Source organism: Salmo salar, chromosome 02 (genome assembly GCF_965601325.2).
Source record: "Salmo salar chromosome 02, fSalSal1, whole genome shotgun sequence".
Classification (NCBI taxonomy): Eukaryota; Metazoa; Chordata; class Actinopteri; order Salmoniformes; family Salmonidae; genus Salmo; species Salmo salar.
Window position 1 is genome coordinate 89,041,373 of NC_138292.1, and position 17,950 is coordinate 89,059,322.

At 38.5% G+C, this 17,950-nt stretch overlaps 1 protein-coding gene across 2 annotated transcripts; it reads left to right on the plus strand.

The window, feature by feature from the left end:
• Positions 1-4,823: 4,823 nt before the first annotated feature.
• Positions 4,824-17,721, plus strand: LOC145864040 (uncharacterized). 2 transcript variants are annotated; one of them, XM_082968995.1, is made up of 2 exons: positions 4,824-5,434; positions 9,318-9,649. In XM_082968995.1, exons 1-2 carry the CDS (start codon positions 5,122-5,124, stop codon positions 9,359-9,361), a joined length of 357 nt encoding a protein of 118 aa, XP_082825121.1. In that variant the 5' UTR covers positions 4,824-5,121; the 3' UTR covers positions 9,362-9,649. The 2 variants fall into 2 exon arrangements, with proteins under 2 accessions (XP_082825121.1, XP_082825120.1); XM_082968994.1 differs by lacking the exon at positions 9,318-9,649 and adding an exon at positions 14,293-17,721 and having other exon boundaries at positions 4,829-5,434.
• Positions 17,722-17,950: the final 229 nt, after the last annotated feature.

Here is a 17,950-nt window from a genome sequence, read left to right on the forward strand (position 1 = left end):
GTCTGTCAGACATATCAGTGTGGATGACGGATCACCACCTCAAGCTGAACCTCGGCAAGACGGAGCTGCTCTTCCTCCCGGGGAAGGACTGCCCGTTCCATGATCTCACCATCACGGTTGACAACTCCCTTGTGTCCTCCTCCCAGAGTGCTAAGAACCTTGGCGTGATCCTGGACAACACCCTGTCGTTCTCCACTAACATCAAGGCGGTGACCCGATCCTGTAGGTTCATGCTCTACAACATTCGAGGAGTACGACCCTGCCTCACACAGGAAGCGGCGCAGGTTCTAATCCAGGCACTTGTCATCTCCCGTCTGGATTACTGCAACTCGCTGTTGGCTGGGCTCCCTGCCTGTGCCATTAAACCCCTACAACTCATCCAGAACACCGCAGCCCATCTGGTGTTCAACCTTCCCAAGTTCTCTCACGTCACCCCGCTCCTCCGCTCTCTCCACTGGCTTCCAGTTGAAGCTCGCATCCACTACAAGACCATGGTGATTGCCTACGGAGCTGTGAAGGGAACGGCACCTCCATACCTTCAGGCTCTGATCAGGCCCTACACCCAAACAAGGGCACTGCGTTCATCCACCTCTGGCCTGCTGGCCCCCCTACCTCTGAGGAAGCACAGTTCCCACTCAGCCCAGTCAAAACTGTTCGCTGCTCTGGCACCCCAATGGTGGAACAAGCTCCCTCACGACGCCAGGACAGCGGAGTCAATCACCACCTTCCGGAGACACCTGAAACCCCACCTCTTTACGGAATACCTAGGATAGGATAAAGTAATCCTTCTAACCTCCCCCCCCCCCCTTAAAAGATTTAGATGCACTATTGTAAAGTGGTTGTTCCACTGGATATCATAAGGTGAATGCACCAATTTGTAAGTCGCTCTGGATAAGAGCGTCTGCTAAATGACTTAAATGTAAATGTAAATGTCTTAGATTTCACTCTCTTTAATCAGATATCAAAGGTTAACTGGATTAAAAGGTACATAAAAAATCCTCATAGTTTCTGGAATATTATACCTCATTTTGTTTTTCAGAAGTTCGGAGGGCTTAATTTTTTACTACAATGTCCATATATTGTGAGTAAACTTCCTGTGAAACTGGCGGATTTTCACAAGCAGGCTTTAATGTGCTGGGCTTTGTTGTATAAACACAACTTTTCACCTCATAAATGTTTTATATGGAACAATGGGTCGATATTACATAGAAACAAGATGTTATTTAACCATAAATGGTTCTCGAAAAACATTGTTCTTGTCAGCCAATTAGTTGATAATAGTGGGAATCTATTTACACGGAGAGAATTTATGGAAAGATACAACTTTGAGGTTTCAAGCAAGGAATATGACACTGTTATTAAAGCTATACCTAGTGGGATAAAAACTTTACTTCAGAATAATACATATTTTGGAATATCTCCGATTGTAAGCAATGTTCAGGTGAATGGGATTGGTCTACTAGATACGAAATTCAACAATTTTTTATTAAGGGATATTTTCTACAGGAAGTCTATTCCCTCTGCGATATTTTGTTGGGCTTCATCGTTTGATGTAAACTGGCGCCGTGCTTGGCTCACTCCACACAAATTTATGGTGACCAATGAAGTGAAGGAGATCTCCTTTAAGATAATCCATAGATTCTATCCGTGTAATAGTTTGATTTCTAAATACATACTTGATGTTACCAGTGAATGCAGTTTTTGTGAACTAGAAACTGAATCTATTGAACACTTATTCTGTAATTGTTTATATAGTGAAGTGTTCTGGACTGATGTAAAACTATATCTTGGCCTCAAATTGCATACAACCATTGAAATTTCTAAGTTTGACATATTTTTTTACTACACTGATTCCACAATTGAACGTGAGTATGTCATAAATCACTTTATTTTATTAGGAAAATGTTTCATACACAAATCAAAATTTATGAAGAAAAAGCCCCTTTTCTTATTTTTTTTTATCTGATGTGTAAAACTATTTAGAGTCGTTAAAACGTATACAAAACAAAATGTCAAAAAAATGTATTCGCTATATGTCTGCATTTGATTTGATATAATGTGGAATATTTTTTTTCTTTTTTTTCCCTCATTTCTTTGGAATCCCTCTGGCTATTATGTTTGTTTTGCATATTACTGTTAATAAATAAATAAAAAATAATAATAATAAAAAATAAATAAAGAAGCGTTCCGTCCACTACATTATACGTCACACCAACAGCATTACCTTATATTCCCAGACCGCCATCTGCTGACTGGAGTGGGGTAACGCAGTTGATTAAAATGTACATTTTATTTTCAGACTACAAGTTAAAGTTTAAGGTGTAGGAAGCATTAGTTTTTACTCACCAGTGTAACAACACAGTGTGGTTAAAGACTTAGTAACTGAGTTGTAGTCACGATCTGGTCCCTATAAGTACAAACAGTTATGTTTTTGCGTTGTTACATGTTTCTTAACTTATTTCCGGATATCTTCTAAACTACCCACAATGCACTATGTGCTACACAGTTTGTATGCTAGCTCGGTAGCTAGCTCCAGCTTGCAAAAGTTAGCCACACCTCATGCTTTCATATACTGTGTGGTTGTGATATCTAGTGGGAACGCATTAGCACGGTAGGCTCTGGTGCCTTGTTGTCAGTAGGGATGTTACTTTTGATACCGGAGCTACGAGGCCTGCGTCCAAATCGCTAAGCAGTAAACTTCAAAGCAGTGTACCGATGCCTGTATCACTTTATCAGCAGCACGTCATTAATGGCGTCTGAAGCTTCATTTAATCGAACAACCACCTGATTGATTTGGTATTGGGCTTGTTCGACACTGCAGGCGACTGCCGACTGACTGATCTACAAATCACCTTACATCGTAAATAACTACTCATTATTATTTATAAATCAGTCACCATTTACCCACAATGCAGCATGGATTTGATGCTCTCGAACACGACCAGTGGTTTAGTAAATGACATAAAGGCTATGCTGCTACGGTGTGGGATGTCATCTATAATAATGGCATAAAGGCTACGCTGCTACGGTGTGGGATGTCATCTATAATAATGACATAAAGGCTATGCTGCTACGGTGTGGGATGTCATCTATAATAATGACTTAAAGGCTATGCTGCTACGGTGTGGGATGTCATCTATAATAATGACTTAAAGGCTATGCTGCTACGGTGTGGGATGTCATCTATAATAATGACATAAAGGCTATGCTGCTACAGTGTGGGATGTCATCTATAATAATGACATAAAGGCTATGCTGCTACGGTGTGGGATGTCATCTATAATAATGACAAAGTCTATGCTGCTACGGTGTGGGATGTCATCTATAATAATGACATAAAGGCTATGCTGCTACAGTGTGGGATGTCATCTATAATAATGACATAAAGGCTATGCTGCTACGGTGTGGGATGTCATCTATAATAATGACATAAAGGCTATGCTGCTACAGTGTGGGATGTCATCTATAATAATGACATAAAGGCTATGCTGCTACGGTGTGGGATGTCATCTATAATAATGACATAAAGGCTATGCTGCTATGGTGTGGGATGTCATCTATAATTATTTGGCTGTTCTAAATTCTGTAATGAACCTATTTTTGAGACAATTGGCTGGAAAGGATCAATGCTTCAGGAATCTTTGTTTCCCCATCATGGAATCTATCTATTTTTGATGCTGTGATTTTCCCTGCCATCATTCTGTATTTCTCTGCTCTTCTGATCTGCAGTTTTGTTAGTTGGGTTCTAACTGGTCTCCATTAGTTGGACTCCAGCTCGCTGACCATAGTGTCACGAACCGGCTCGAAGACCGTAACAAAAAGTGAGACAACGTGGAGATAAAGAATAACAACATATTTATTAACTGAAGTAAATACAATTAACAATGGTGTGTGTTTAGTCAGTAGTGTAAGTGAGTGGTCGCGTGTATACATGTGATAATGAGGGGTGTTGAAAGGTTCCAACGCAAACAACCAAAATCTGTCTGTGTCTGCATGGAGAGAGTCTCCTCAATGAACGGGGAAGAGGTGCATTTATCCTGGGACACACCCAGCCCAGGTGTGTCCCATTTCACTGAAGACCCTCCCGGCTCCGCCCACCGACATCCTATTAAGGAAAAACAAGAGAAAAGAGATAGAATTCAGCAGACAGAGTGGGAGGGTTGTCACAGCAGTCTGATGATATACCAGGGCCTGGGGATGCAGTTAGGTTTGTATGCAGTCTGGTGTTATACCAGGGACTGGGGATGCAGTTAGGTTTGTATACAGTCTGGTGATATACCAGGGACTGGGGATGCAGTTATGTTTGTATGCAGTCTGGTGATATACCAGGGACTGGGGATGCAGTTAGGTTTGTATGCAGTCTGGTGATATACTGGGGATGTAGTTAGGTTTGTACAGCCTGGTGATATACCAGGGACTGGGGATGCAGTTAGGTTTGCACAGTCTGATGATATACCAGGGACTGGGGATGTAGTTAGGTTTGTATGCAGTCTGGTAGGGACTGGGGATGCAGTTAGGTTTGCTATTCTCCAGTTTGCTCCCAACAGCGTTCATAGAACATAGATCCCTGTTAAACTAGGCTGCAGAGTTCCTAGTTTGACAGATAATTCAACCAGTGTGACCAGTAGGTTTCTTTAAATGAATGAATATGAAACTGCCTTAAATACAGATGTGAAGGACAGTATGTTTTACATTCTCACTCAAAATATGCACTGCTCTATTTGAACGTCTCAATATAATATTATTATTTAATGAAAGGAATGAAAATACAGTTGTCTGCTAATGAAAAATAAAATAAAAACGTATCTTACCTGCGTTTCCCTTCAGTCAGCAGACGGCGATGTGCGTCTTTCAGGTGATGCTGCCAGCGTGACGTATAATCTAGTGGACGGAACGGATCAACAACAACGAGGCAGTCACCTTTGTAGCCAACAGCCGAAACATTTAGACTTTTTCTGTGCATATTTGCCTCTGTGTTTTACATATACTTCTGACATCTAGTTAATTGCCCCCATTTAAATGTTATAGGTAGATTGTTAGTCAACAAGCTGGCTTGATAAGTTAGCCTAGCACTAAACTAGTCGCTCATGCTAGCTAGCTAGCCAGCTAACATCCCCGACCATGAGCTCACTGATGTATTCCCCCCCTGCTAAAGAAGAGGAGGTCTGTTGGACGGAGAAAGAAGCTCTGGGGCTGAACATTGTCGTGAAAGAGGAGAAGGAAGAGGAAGATGTCACAGTGAAAAAAGAAGTAGAGGGTGAGGCTGTTACAGTGAAAGAAGAAGAGAAAGACGTTTCAGTGAAAGAAGAGGAAGACGCGTTCAGAGTGAAAGAGGAGGAGAAAGAGGATGATGCAGTTTTTGGAGTGAAGGAGGAGAAAGAGGGAGAGATAACGGTCATATTGACAGAGGAGTCAGGAGATCTGATTACCATCAGTAAGTACTGTCTTAACGGGCACTAACTGTCCAAAGTTTTTGAGCGAATGTTGTTTTAAAGCAGCATGCTACTGAAATGCTATACTTAAATGTTGTTCTATACTATAGGAATTTATGTTATAATATAATGTTAAAGCTACATTTTAAAATGGGTGGTTAAAGCCCTGAATGCTGATTGGCTGACAGCCGTGGTATATCAGGTCGTATACCATGGGTATGACAAAACATGTATTTTTACTGTTCTGATTACGTTGGTAATCAGTTTATAATTGCAATAAGCCACCTCGAGTTTGTGATAGATGGCCAATATACCACAGCTAAGGGCTGTATCCAGGCACTCTGCGTTGCGTCCTGCATAAGAACAGTCTTTAACCATGCTATATTGGCCATATACCACACTTCCTCTGGTCTTATTGCTTAACTGTGACATGTGTATACCATCAGTCAGCAGAGCTGGTAGCTCTATAATAATAGATAATGTCATGTTTATAGGCTGAGCAGAGCTCTATAATAATAGATATCATGTCTATAGGCTGAGCAGAGCTCTATAATAATAGATAATGTCATGTTTATAGGCTGATCAGAGCTGTATAATAATAATGTCATGTTTATCTATTATTATAGAGCTCTGCTCAGCCTTTAACATGACATTATCTATTATTATAGAGCTCTGTTCAGCCTATAAACATGACGTGATCTATTATTATAGAGCTCTGCTCAGCCTATAAACAATACATTATCTATTATTATAGAGCTCTGCTCAGCCTATAAACATGACATTATCTATTATTATAGAGCTCTGTTCAGCCTATAAACATGACGTGATCTATTATTATAGAGCTCTGCTCAGCCTATAAACAATACATTATCTATTATTATAGAGCTCTGATCAGCCTATAAACATGACATCTATTATTATAGAGCTCTGCTCAGCCTATAAACATGATATTATCTATTATTATAGAGCTCTCATGAGAGTCTCTTGAAAAAGGTCAAAGGTAATCGAAGAGAGGCAAACTTGATGAAAATATGCTTGTATAAAATGAGACTCTCCTTCTCTAATCTCGCTTCGGCAAATTATGTTTCCATGGTGGAATCCCAAAAGAAATGCTAGTTGGGTCATTCTACTATTATATATACTATACTACTATATTCCTACTATTATATATACTATACTACCATATTCCTACTATTATATATACTATACTACTATATTCCTACTATTATATATACTATTCTATACTACTATATTCCTACTGTTATATATACACTATATTCCTACTATTATATCTACTATATTCCTACTATTATATATACTATACTACTATATTCCTGCTATTATATATACTATACTACTATATTCCTGCTATTATATATACTATACTACTATATTCCTACTATTATATATACACTATACTATTATTATTTACACTATACTACTATATTCCTACTATTATATATACTACTATTATATAGACTATACTACTATATTCCTGCTATTATATATATTATACTACTATATTCTTACTGTTATATATACTATTATATATACCATACTACTATATTCCTACTGTTATATATACTATACTACTATTATATATATATATATACACTATACTACTATATTCCTACTGTTATATATACTATACTACTATTATATATACTATACTACTATATTCCTACTGTTACATATACTATACTACTATTATTTATACTATACTATCCTACTATATTCCTACTATTATATATACTATACTACTATATTCCTACTATTATATATACTATACTATTATTATTTATACTATACTACTATATTCCTACTATTATATATATATATACACTATACTACTATTATATATACTATACTACTATATTCCTGCTATTATATACATTATACTACTATATTCTTAGTTATATATACTATTATATATACACTATACTACTATTATATATACTATACTACTATATTCCTGCTATTATATATTATACTACTATATTCTTATTGTTATATATACTATTATATATACACACCATACTACTATATTCCTACTGTTATATATACTATACTACTATTATATATACTATACTACTATATTCCTACTGTTATATATACTATACTATACTACTATTATATATACTATACTACTATATTCCTACTGTTATATATACTATACTACTATTATTTATGCTATACTATCCTACTATATTCCTACTATTATATATACTATACTACTATATTCCTACTGTTACATATACTATACTACTATTATTTATACTATACTATCCTACTATATTCCTACTATTATATATACTATACTATTATTATTTATACTATACTACTATATTCCTACTATTATATATATATACACTATACTACTATTATATATACTATACTACTATATTCCTGCTATTATATACATTATACTACTATATTCTTAGTTATATATACTATTATATATACACTATACTACTATTATATATACTATACTACTATATTCCTGCTATTATATATTATACTACTATATTCTTATTGTTATATATACTATTATATATACACACCATACTACTATATTCCTACTGTTATATATACTATACTACTATTATATATACTATACTACTATATTCCTACTGTTATATATACTATACTATACTACTATTATATATACTATACTACTATATTCCTACTGTTATATATACTATACTACTATTATTTATGCTATACTATCCTACTATATTCCTACTATTATATATACTATACTACTATTCCTACTATTATACTATACTACTATATTCCTACTATTATATATACTATCCTACTATATTCCTACTATTATATATACTATACTATCCTACTATATTCCTACTATTATACATACTATCCTACTATATTCCTACTATTATATATACTATCCTACTATATTCCTACTATTATATATACTATACTACTATATTCCTGCTGTTATATATACTATACTACTATATTCCTACTATTATATATACTATACTATCCTACTATTATATATACACTATACTATCCTACTATATTCCTACTATTATATATACTATCCTACTATATTCCTACTATTATATATACTATACTACTATTATATATACTATCCTACTATATTCCTACTATTATATATACTATACTACTATTATATATACTATCCTACTATATTCCTACTATTATATATACTATACTATTATTATATATACTATCCAACTATATTCCTACTATTATATATACTATACTACTATAATAATATAACCACGGGGGGCCAGTACAATTTATATTTTTTTTAATGCATGAAATGAAATGTATGCATTCACTACTGTAAGTCGCTCTGGATAAGAGCGTCTGCTAAATGACTAAAATGTAAAATGTAAATGTAAATAATCCTACTATTATATATACCATACTATCCTACTATATTCCTACTATTATATATACTATACTACTATATTCCTGCTGTTATATATACTGTACTATACTACTATATTCCTACTATTATATATACTATACTACTATATTCCTACCATTATATATACACTATCCTACTATATTCCTACTATTATATATACTACACTACTATATTCCTACTATTATATATACACTATACTATATTCCTACTATTATATATACTATCCTACTATATTCCTACTCTTCGGTGCCTTTTGGACCTCATCACTTTTGGAAGAAAAAAATTATGTTTTTATAAAAAGTGGTCCTCATGAGAGCCAGTTTTCATCATAGCGCTTGATGGTTTTTGCGACTGCACTTGAAGAAACATTCAAAGTTCTTGACATTTTCTGCATTGACTGACCTTCATGTCTTATTTGAGCTGTTCTTTCCATATTAATAACTTGGTCTTTTACCAAATAGGGCTTCTTCTGTATACCAGCCCTACCTCATCACAACACAACTGATTGGCTCAAATGCATGAAGAAGGAAAGAAATTCCACAAATTAACATTTGACAAGGCACACCTGTTAATTTAAATGTATTCCAGGTGACTACCTCATGAAGCTGGTTGAGAGAATGCCAAGAGTGTGCAAAGCTGTCATCAAGGTGGCTACTTTGATGAATATCGAATAACATATTTTGATTTGTTTAACCCTTTTTTAGTTACAACATGATTCCATTTGTGTTATTTCATAGTTTGGATGTCTTCAATATTATTCTACAATGTAGAAAGTAGTAAAAATAAAGAAAAACCCTTGAAAAACCCTTTTGACTGGTACTGAATAAATATTTGTATTCTATCAGAAAAGTGACGTTTAAGTTTCAGAAAAAAGTATAGATCTAGCTCAGGCACTTAGGTTTATGCAGCTAACAGGTTGGAAAATGCACTAACAGGGTGGAAATGTTGAGCCTAAATTAGTTATCGCTTTGAGTGAGAAAGTTTTGTGCTAGCATAATGGTGAACACTTGAACAGGATTTGAACTACTCAAACAAACATATTTTTACATTTAGAAATGTGATCCATTTTCAGGGTGTTTGAGTGGGACATTTGAGTGGGACATACAGACTGTCACGGGTGTCGTAGGGTTTTGACCAAGACGCAGCGGGAAAATGTACACTCATCTTTTTTATTTGGTGAAGGAAAACACAAACGTATACAACACAAAACGAACTTGACAGTCTTGTCAGGCAAACAGCTAAACAAGAACAATCTCCCACAAAATCCCAATTATAGGACCCTCAACCGGAGGCAACAATAACCAGCTGCCTCCAATTGAAGGTCCAACCCCAATTAACTAAACATAGAACTACAAAAGACTAGATAGAACAATGACTATGTTAGTATATTTCTATCAAACCCCGGACTAATAAATCAAATACCCCTCTACCTAAACACATACACAAAACACACCCTGAACCACTTAAAACAAACACGTCCTTACCAAACTACAATAACCCCTATACTGGTCAGGACGTGACAGTACACCCCCCCCCCCCCCCCCCTCCCCCAAAGGTGCAGACCCCGGATGCACCTCACACAAAAATAACCCCCAAAACAAAAATAAATCCCAAAACTGAAGGGAGGGTGGCAGCCGTCACCGATGGCTCCTGTGCTACACCCCCCCTCCCCAAACCTCCTACAGTGGAGGTGGCTTAGGCTCAGGCCTTAATCCCCTACCTGACCAAACCACCCCCACTGCATACCTCTGCCTGAGGCCAGTCACTGAAGACCCTGGACTGTATTCTGGAAGCTCCGGGCCGTAGGGCGACTCTGGGAGCTCTGGGCCGTAGGGCGACTCTGGGAGCTCCGGGCCGTAGGGCGACTCTGGGAGCTCCGGGCTGTCTCTCCTGGTTCCGGACAGTGGGCCGTCTCTCCTGGTTCCGGACAGTCTGGACGAGGCACTGTTGCCGGAAGTTCTGGACGAGGCACTGTTGCCGGAAGTTCTGGACGAGGCACTGTTGCCGGAAGTTCTGGACGAGGCACTGTTGCCGGAAGTTCTGGACGAGGCACTGTTGCCGGAAGTTCTGGACGAGGCACTGTTGCCGGAAGTTCTGGACGAGGCACTGTTGCCGGAAGTTCTGGACGAGGCACTGTTGCCGGACACTCTGGACGAGGCACTGTTGCCGGACACTCTGGACGAGGCACTGTTGCCGGACACTCTGGACGAGGCACTGTTGCCGGACACTCTGGACGAGGCACTGTTGCCGGACACTCTGGACGAGGCACTGTTGCCGGACACTCTGGACGAGGCACTGTCGTCGGAAGCTCGGGACTGGTGCGTGGGGCTGGTAGTGGAGGTACCAGACTGGGGACACGCACCTCAGGGCTAGTGCGGGGAGCAGGAACAGTACAAGTTGGACTGGATTGACGCACTGGAAGCCTGGTGCGTGGTGCTGGTTTAGGAGACGCCAGACAACGCACCTCAGGGTCAGCACGAGAAGCAGGAACTGGATACACCGGGACATGGGTAAGCACTGGAGGTCTGGAGCGCACCTCCTGCACAACCCGTCCTGGCTGGATGGAAATAGCAGCCCTGCACAAGCGGAGTGCTGGTACAGGGCGAACTGGGCTGTGCAGAGGCCTGATGGTTGCCGTGCGTAGAGCAGGCGTAGTGTAGCCTGGGCCTAGGAGACGCATTGGTGGCCAGATGTGCTGTGCAGGCATCCTCCTTCCAGGCTGGATGACTACTCTAGCACGGCACTTGCGAGGGGCTGGGATCGCTGTGTGTGCGCATGGGCGAGATCGTGCGCACTACCGCATACCCCGGCGCTCTCCACTTGCGAGGGGCTGGGATCGCTGTGCGTGCGCATGGGTGAGATCGTGCACACTACCGCATACCCCGGCGCTCTCCACTCCAAATGCTTCCCATAATAAGCACGGGGAGCTGGCTTAGGGCTCACCCTTGGCCCAGCCAAACTACCCGTGTGCCCCCCCAAAAAAATCTTGGGGGTGACTCTCGTGCTTCCCCATCGGCGCGTACAAAGCTTCATACCGGCGCCTCTCCGCCTTGGCTGCCTCTATCTCCTCCGGTGGGCGACGATATTCCCCAGCCTGGTGCCATGGTCCATGGTCCAGCCCCGTCCAGAATTTCCTCCCATGTCCATGATTCTACTGGGCTCTGTTGCTGCTCCCTTCTCCGCTGCTTGGTCCGTGTTTGGTGGGAGATTCTGTCACGGGTGTCGTAGGGTTTAGACCAAGACGCAGCGGGAAAATGTACACTCATCTTCTTTTTTATTTGGTGAAGAAGGAAAACACAAACGTATACAAAACAAAACGAACTTGACAGTCTTGTCAGGCAAACAGCTAAACAAGAACAATCTCCCACAAAATCCCATGAAAAACAAACTCCTAATTATAGGACCCTCAATCAGAGGCAACAATAACCAGCTGCCTCCAATTGAAGGTCCAACCCCAATTAACTAAACATAGAACTACAAAAGACTAGATAGAACTTAGAAATATACTAACATAGAACAATGACTAACAAACCCCGGACTAATAAATCAAATACCCCTCTACCTAAACACATACACAAAACACACCCTGAACCACATAAAACTAACACCCTCTGCCACGTCCTGACCAAACTACAATAACAAATAACCCCTATACTGGTCAGGACGTGACACTAACAATGAAACAGGATTTATATTTATTTAGCTTTGCACCATTGTTCTCCCACCAAATAAATGACACGTCCTGAATGTGGTTGCATTGCAGGAAACGGTTGTTTTCTTCAATGGAGAATTACAATAAACTAGAAAATCACAAAATCTTAATAATAAGTACAAAAATCATGAAGAAATCCTTATTGTTTAGAGAATTTAACTAGGACTATAAAATAATGAAGAACGTTTAAGTATTTTATGGCTTATATTTCTCCTGGAAGTAATGGATATGGAGCATCCTGGCACCTAAATGTGATTTCTCCTAGAAGTTGATGAATAACACCCAGGGATCAGTGGCATCGTTTTAAATTGTATTTAACCTTTATTTAATTAACTAGGCAAGTAAGTTAAGAACAAATTCTTATTTACAATGACGACCTACCCCGGCCAAACCCGGACGACGCTGGGCCAATAGTGTGCCGCCCTATAGCTCCAGGCAGATATACTACATCCATAACTAGTGGTTTCCTCATTAGCAGATATACTACATCCATAACTAGCGGTTTCCTCATTTCCAGATATACTACATCCATAACTAGCGGTTTCCTCATTACCAGATATACTGCATCCATAACTAGTGGTTTCCTCATTAGCAGATATACTACATCCATAACTAGTGGTTTCCTCATTAGCAGATATACTACATCCATAACTAGCAGTTTCCTCATTTCCAGATATACTACATCCATAACTAGCGGTTTCCTCATTACCAGATATACTGCATCCATAACTAGTGGTTTCCTCATTAGCAGATATACTACATCCATAACTAGTGGTTTCCTCATTAGCAGATATACTACATCCATAACTAGCGGTTTCCTCATTTCCAGATATACTACATCCATAACTAGCGGTTTCCTCATTACCAGATATACTGCATCCATAACTAGCGGTTTCCTCATTACCAGATATACTACATCCATAACTAGCGGTTTCCTCATTACCAGATATACTGCATCCATAACTAGTGGTTTCCTCATTAGCAGATATACTACATCCATAACTAGTGGTTTCCTCATTAGCAGATATACTACATCCATAACTAGTGGTTTCCTCATTAGCAGATATACTACATCCATAACTAGTGGTTTCCTCATTACCAGATATACTACATCCATAACTAGTGGTTTCCTCATTACCAGATATACTACATCCATAACTAGCGGTTTCCTCATTACCAGATATACTGCATCCATAACTAGTGGTTTCCTCATTAGCAGATATACTACATCCATAACTAGTGGTTTCCTCATTAGCAGATATACTACATCCATAACTAGTGGTTTCCTCATTAGCAGATATACTACATCCATAACTAGTGGTTTCCTCATTACCAGATATACTACATCCATAACTAGCGTTTTCTGCATTAGAAGGGAGGAGTTTGTGCAACCAAATTGCGTGCGCATCGCTTGCGAATTTTATTAAACACAGAAAGGGGTCTATATTGGAGACCATAAGTTGTCATGCTCCTTAGGATTTCAACAACTTTAATAACTTATTTCTAGCCGACAATCATCGATGTTACTACTAATGTGAAAACAAGACAATATGACTATTGTTGCTCACTTGACTGTCTTAATATAATTGTCAAATAATATTAACATTCATTAAAGACTTCAATTGTTGTACAACATCATGGCTACGCTGTTGGCATCACCTTTTACAGTGGATTTCCGCTGTTGTGGGCCTTTAACCATCTGTCTGACTTGTTCCTTCACACAGGAGAGATATGGGACTATCGTGGATCCTCTGGGGAGCCTCAACAACATCATGATGCTGACAAGGCAGAGAAGAGTCTCTCCAGATCAGAACTCCTCAAGAAACACCAGCAGAGACCCACAGGGAAGATATCTCACTGCTGCTCTGACTGTGGGAAGATCTTTTCAAAGTCATATACATTACGATCACACCAGATAATTCACACTGGAGAGAAATCTCATAGCTTTGATCAATGTGGGAAGAGTTTTACTCCGTCAAGCGGCCTGAAAGTCCACCATAGAACACACACAGGAGAAAAACCTTATAGCTGTACTCTATGTGGGAAGAGTTTTGTTACATCTTGCTATTTGACTATACACCAGAGAATACACACAGGAGAGAAACCTCATGGCTGTATTCAATGTGGGAAGAGTTTTGCTCAGTCAAGCTGCCTGATATCACACCAGAGAACACACACAGGAGAGAAACCTTATAACTGTGATCAATGTGGGAAGAGTTTTATTCAGTCAAGTCATCTGAAAACACACCAGCTGACACACACAGGAGAGAAACCTCATAGCTGTGATCAATGTGGGAAGAGATTTACTCAGTCAGGCGGCCTGACATACCACCAGAGAACACACACAGGAGAGAAACCTTATAGCTGTGCTCAATGTGGGAAGAGTTTTGCTACATCTAGCAATCTGACTATACACCAGAGAACACACACAGGAGAGAAACCATATAGCTGTAATCAATGTGGGAAGAGTTTTGCTCAGCCAAACAACCTGATATCACACCAGCGTACACACACAGGAGAGAAATATCATAGCTGTGATCAATGTGGGAAGAGATACTCTCGTAAAAGATGTCTGACTAAACATCAGAAAATACATGAACTTGTTTCATGATATCAATGAAATAATGTCACAATGTAGAATGTTTTAACATTGTAGAAGGAGTATTTTAATGATGTCACAATGGCATGATAATGATGGCAAAGTTGTCTAATTACTATGTCATTGTATTTCCATGCCACTATAGTGTCTTCTCAGATAATGGTAGCTAGCACTGTTGTTTAAGCTGCAGTCAGAATCAGTCAGAATGTCACAATGTAGAACCCTAAACGTTTGTCCCCTGTTCAATTGATTTCAACATGATATGGATATTAGCCTCAGGGGGAAAGTCCAGGCTCTAAATTGGAAGAGTTACTATTTATGTGATTTAACAAAAAGTGACTAACAAAAAAAGAGTTGTGTTACACTTACCACGTTGGTGACCCACTTGAATCAAAATGCAACACTTCAAAATGTAGCTAGCTGTTTTCTACAAGTTGTCCTCTAACCAGTGATGTACAAATTATTCCCAGATTCCGTGTGGTTTTGAGCTGTTTGTTTTAACAGGACGTGCAACCTCATCTCCTTTCTGTCACACAAATGATTTTGGCATGATATCGATGAGTTATGACAAATAAGTGTTGTGTTCCTTTGTTTAGCGACCCCTACATTTAAATGCGTCACTCCAAAATGTAGCTGACTGTCTTCTGCAGGTTGTCCTCTAACCAGTGAGGTAAAATATATCTCCCATTTCCATGTGTTTTTTTGTTATTAGTTTCAACAGCACGTACAACCTGATTTCCCCCCTAATCGATATCAGTGATTTATTGCTACTTGTCAAAACAACAGTGTTTCTGGTGCTTGTGCAGTTTATAAGCTGCTTGTTTAAAAAATACAAGTAATATAATTATTGTTGCAGATGTCTGTGTATATAGCACATTTTATGTTTAGGTTTTCAATTTATCCCAAACTGTTTCTGCATATTTGTTATTGATTTGGACATCCCGCAAAATGTAATTGAAAAGAAGACTATGTCCTACGAGTCCAATACACATTCGGTTGTAGTTGAAAGTGAAAGTTGAAAAGATGTCTTTTCTGGTTGTTTTGTCAGTGACTTGAAAACAACTTAATTTCAACTTACTTGCAGCCTAAACACATGGACGCAGTATAATAAATTAGTCTAATCAATTTTATTATCAATCCTACATCACTGCAGTATTTCTTGACAACATTCAAATGCTAATTGTCTTTATTCCACTACTGAAGAAGCATGTCTCAAATCACCTCATATTTCAAACATCCAGCCTGACAAAAGATACATGTTTTATTATTCCATGCCTCACCACTAAGTTAATTATTGCCAATACATATTAACAAAGGGGTGTACATTTGGTTTTGATATTTCATATTTACAATTCATGTAACATTTAGTAATGATTATTAATTATGCAACCAACTGACAATTTTGGCTACAATTATATTGACATTGTTTTCCTGCTTTTAGAATATCAGGGTTTATTCTCAGATGTGTTACTAAGTTTGTATGGATATTGCAGGAGTTTCCTCTTGAAATCAGACATGTCTGTGGTAAGAACAACGTGGTTGCTGATTGTCTCAGGGGTGGGCAGTCAAAAAGTTGTCTTGTTTCATGTTTTTCCGTATTGGAGATGAGTTTTGTTTGTTTGGGCTCGTTCCAAGGGGACGAGAGTTCTAGAAGCTAGTGAGTTTTCGGATTCTATAGAAAGAAAAATTAGAAAAAAATTATTTGATTGTATATTATTATTTAGAAATCCGTTTTTTTCCCCCTTGTTTTTAATTGTTGACAGCCAGTAGACACCATGTTTATATTGGTGAAGGTGAAGCATTGTATTTGATTATAATGTGAAATGGAAGTTAATTTCTGTTGATGGTAAACATCAGTCTAATCTGAAGTTTGGATTGTAACGTATAGAAATATGCTTAATCAGATGATTGACATGTGGATAATAAGCTTTATTACGTTATCTTGGGGTTCCGTTCCTTCACTGCCCATCATAGAAGATCACGGGGGGGGTATTGAGAGGGGTATATATATTATTATTATTAGATATTTTAGAAAGCAGCAGAAGGTCTATAGTTCCTGGGAGAATTGATTTTGCCGTGGTCTCTGGGAGGTTAGAGAACCGTTGAGGATCCCATGGTCATTGTCTGGGAAACAAAAGTTTATTTTTTTGTTCTGCTGGGAGTTTGTTTGGAGATGTCACGTCCTGACCAGTATAAGGGTTATTTGTTATTGTAGTTTGGTCAGGACGTGGCAGAGGGTATTTTGTTTATGTGGTTTGGAGTGGTGATTTATGTAGTAGGGTGTTTGTTTTATTATTTCTGGGTTTTGGTCTATGTTTTGTATTTATATGTTATTTCTGGTTTGTGGTATTTCTATGTTTAGGTTGATGGGGGGTTGGACTCTCAATTGGAGGCAGGTGCTTTCTCGTTGCCTCTGATTGAGAGTCCTATATATGGGTTATTGTTTGGTTTGGTGTTGTGGGAGATTGTTTCTTGTTTTGCCTGTGTGAGCATGACAAGACTGTTTTGTTGGTGTTCTCTTGATTTAAAATAAATAACAAGATGAGCATCCACATTCCTGCTACGTTTTGGTCCTCTATTCCCGAAGAAAACCGTTACAGAATCTCCCACCACAAAAGGACCAAGCAGTGGAGAAGGGAGCGATGGGAATATGATATACTATATCCCCCACTGTAGCCTAGAAACCTGGTTAAACTATCATTATGACATCATGGATGAATTCTAGAATATACTAAATATCCCAGAAACATGGTTAAACTATCATTATGACATCATGGATGAAT

Excerpts from the sequence above, each read along its gene's own strand:
- LOC145864040 (XM_082968994.1), top strand. The coding sequence starts at position 5,122 with ATGAGCTCACTGATGTATTCCCCCCCTGCTAAAGAAGAGGAGGTCTGT. Across the intron at positions 5,435-14,292 it reads AGGAGATCTGATTACCATCA|GAGAGATATGGGACTATCGT; the intron begins GTAAGTACTGTC and ends TCCTTCACACAG.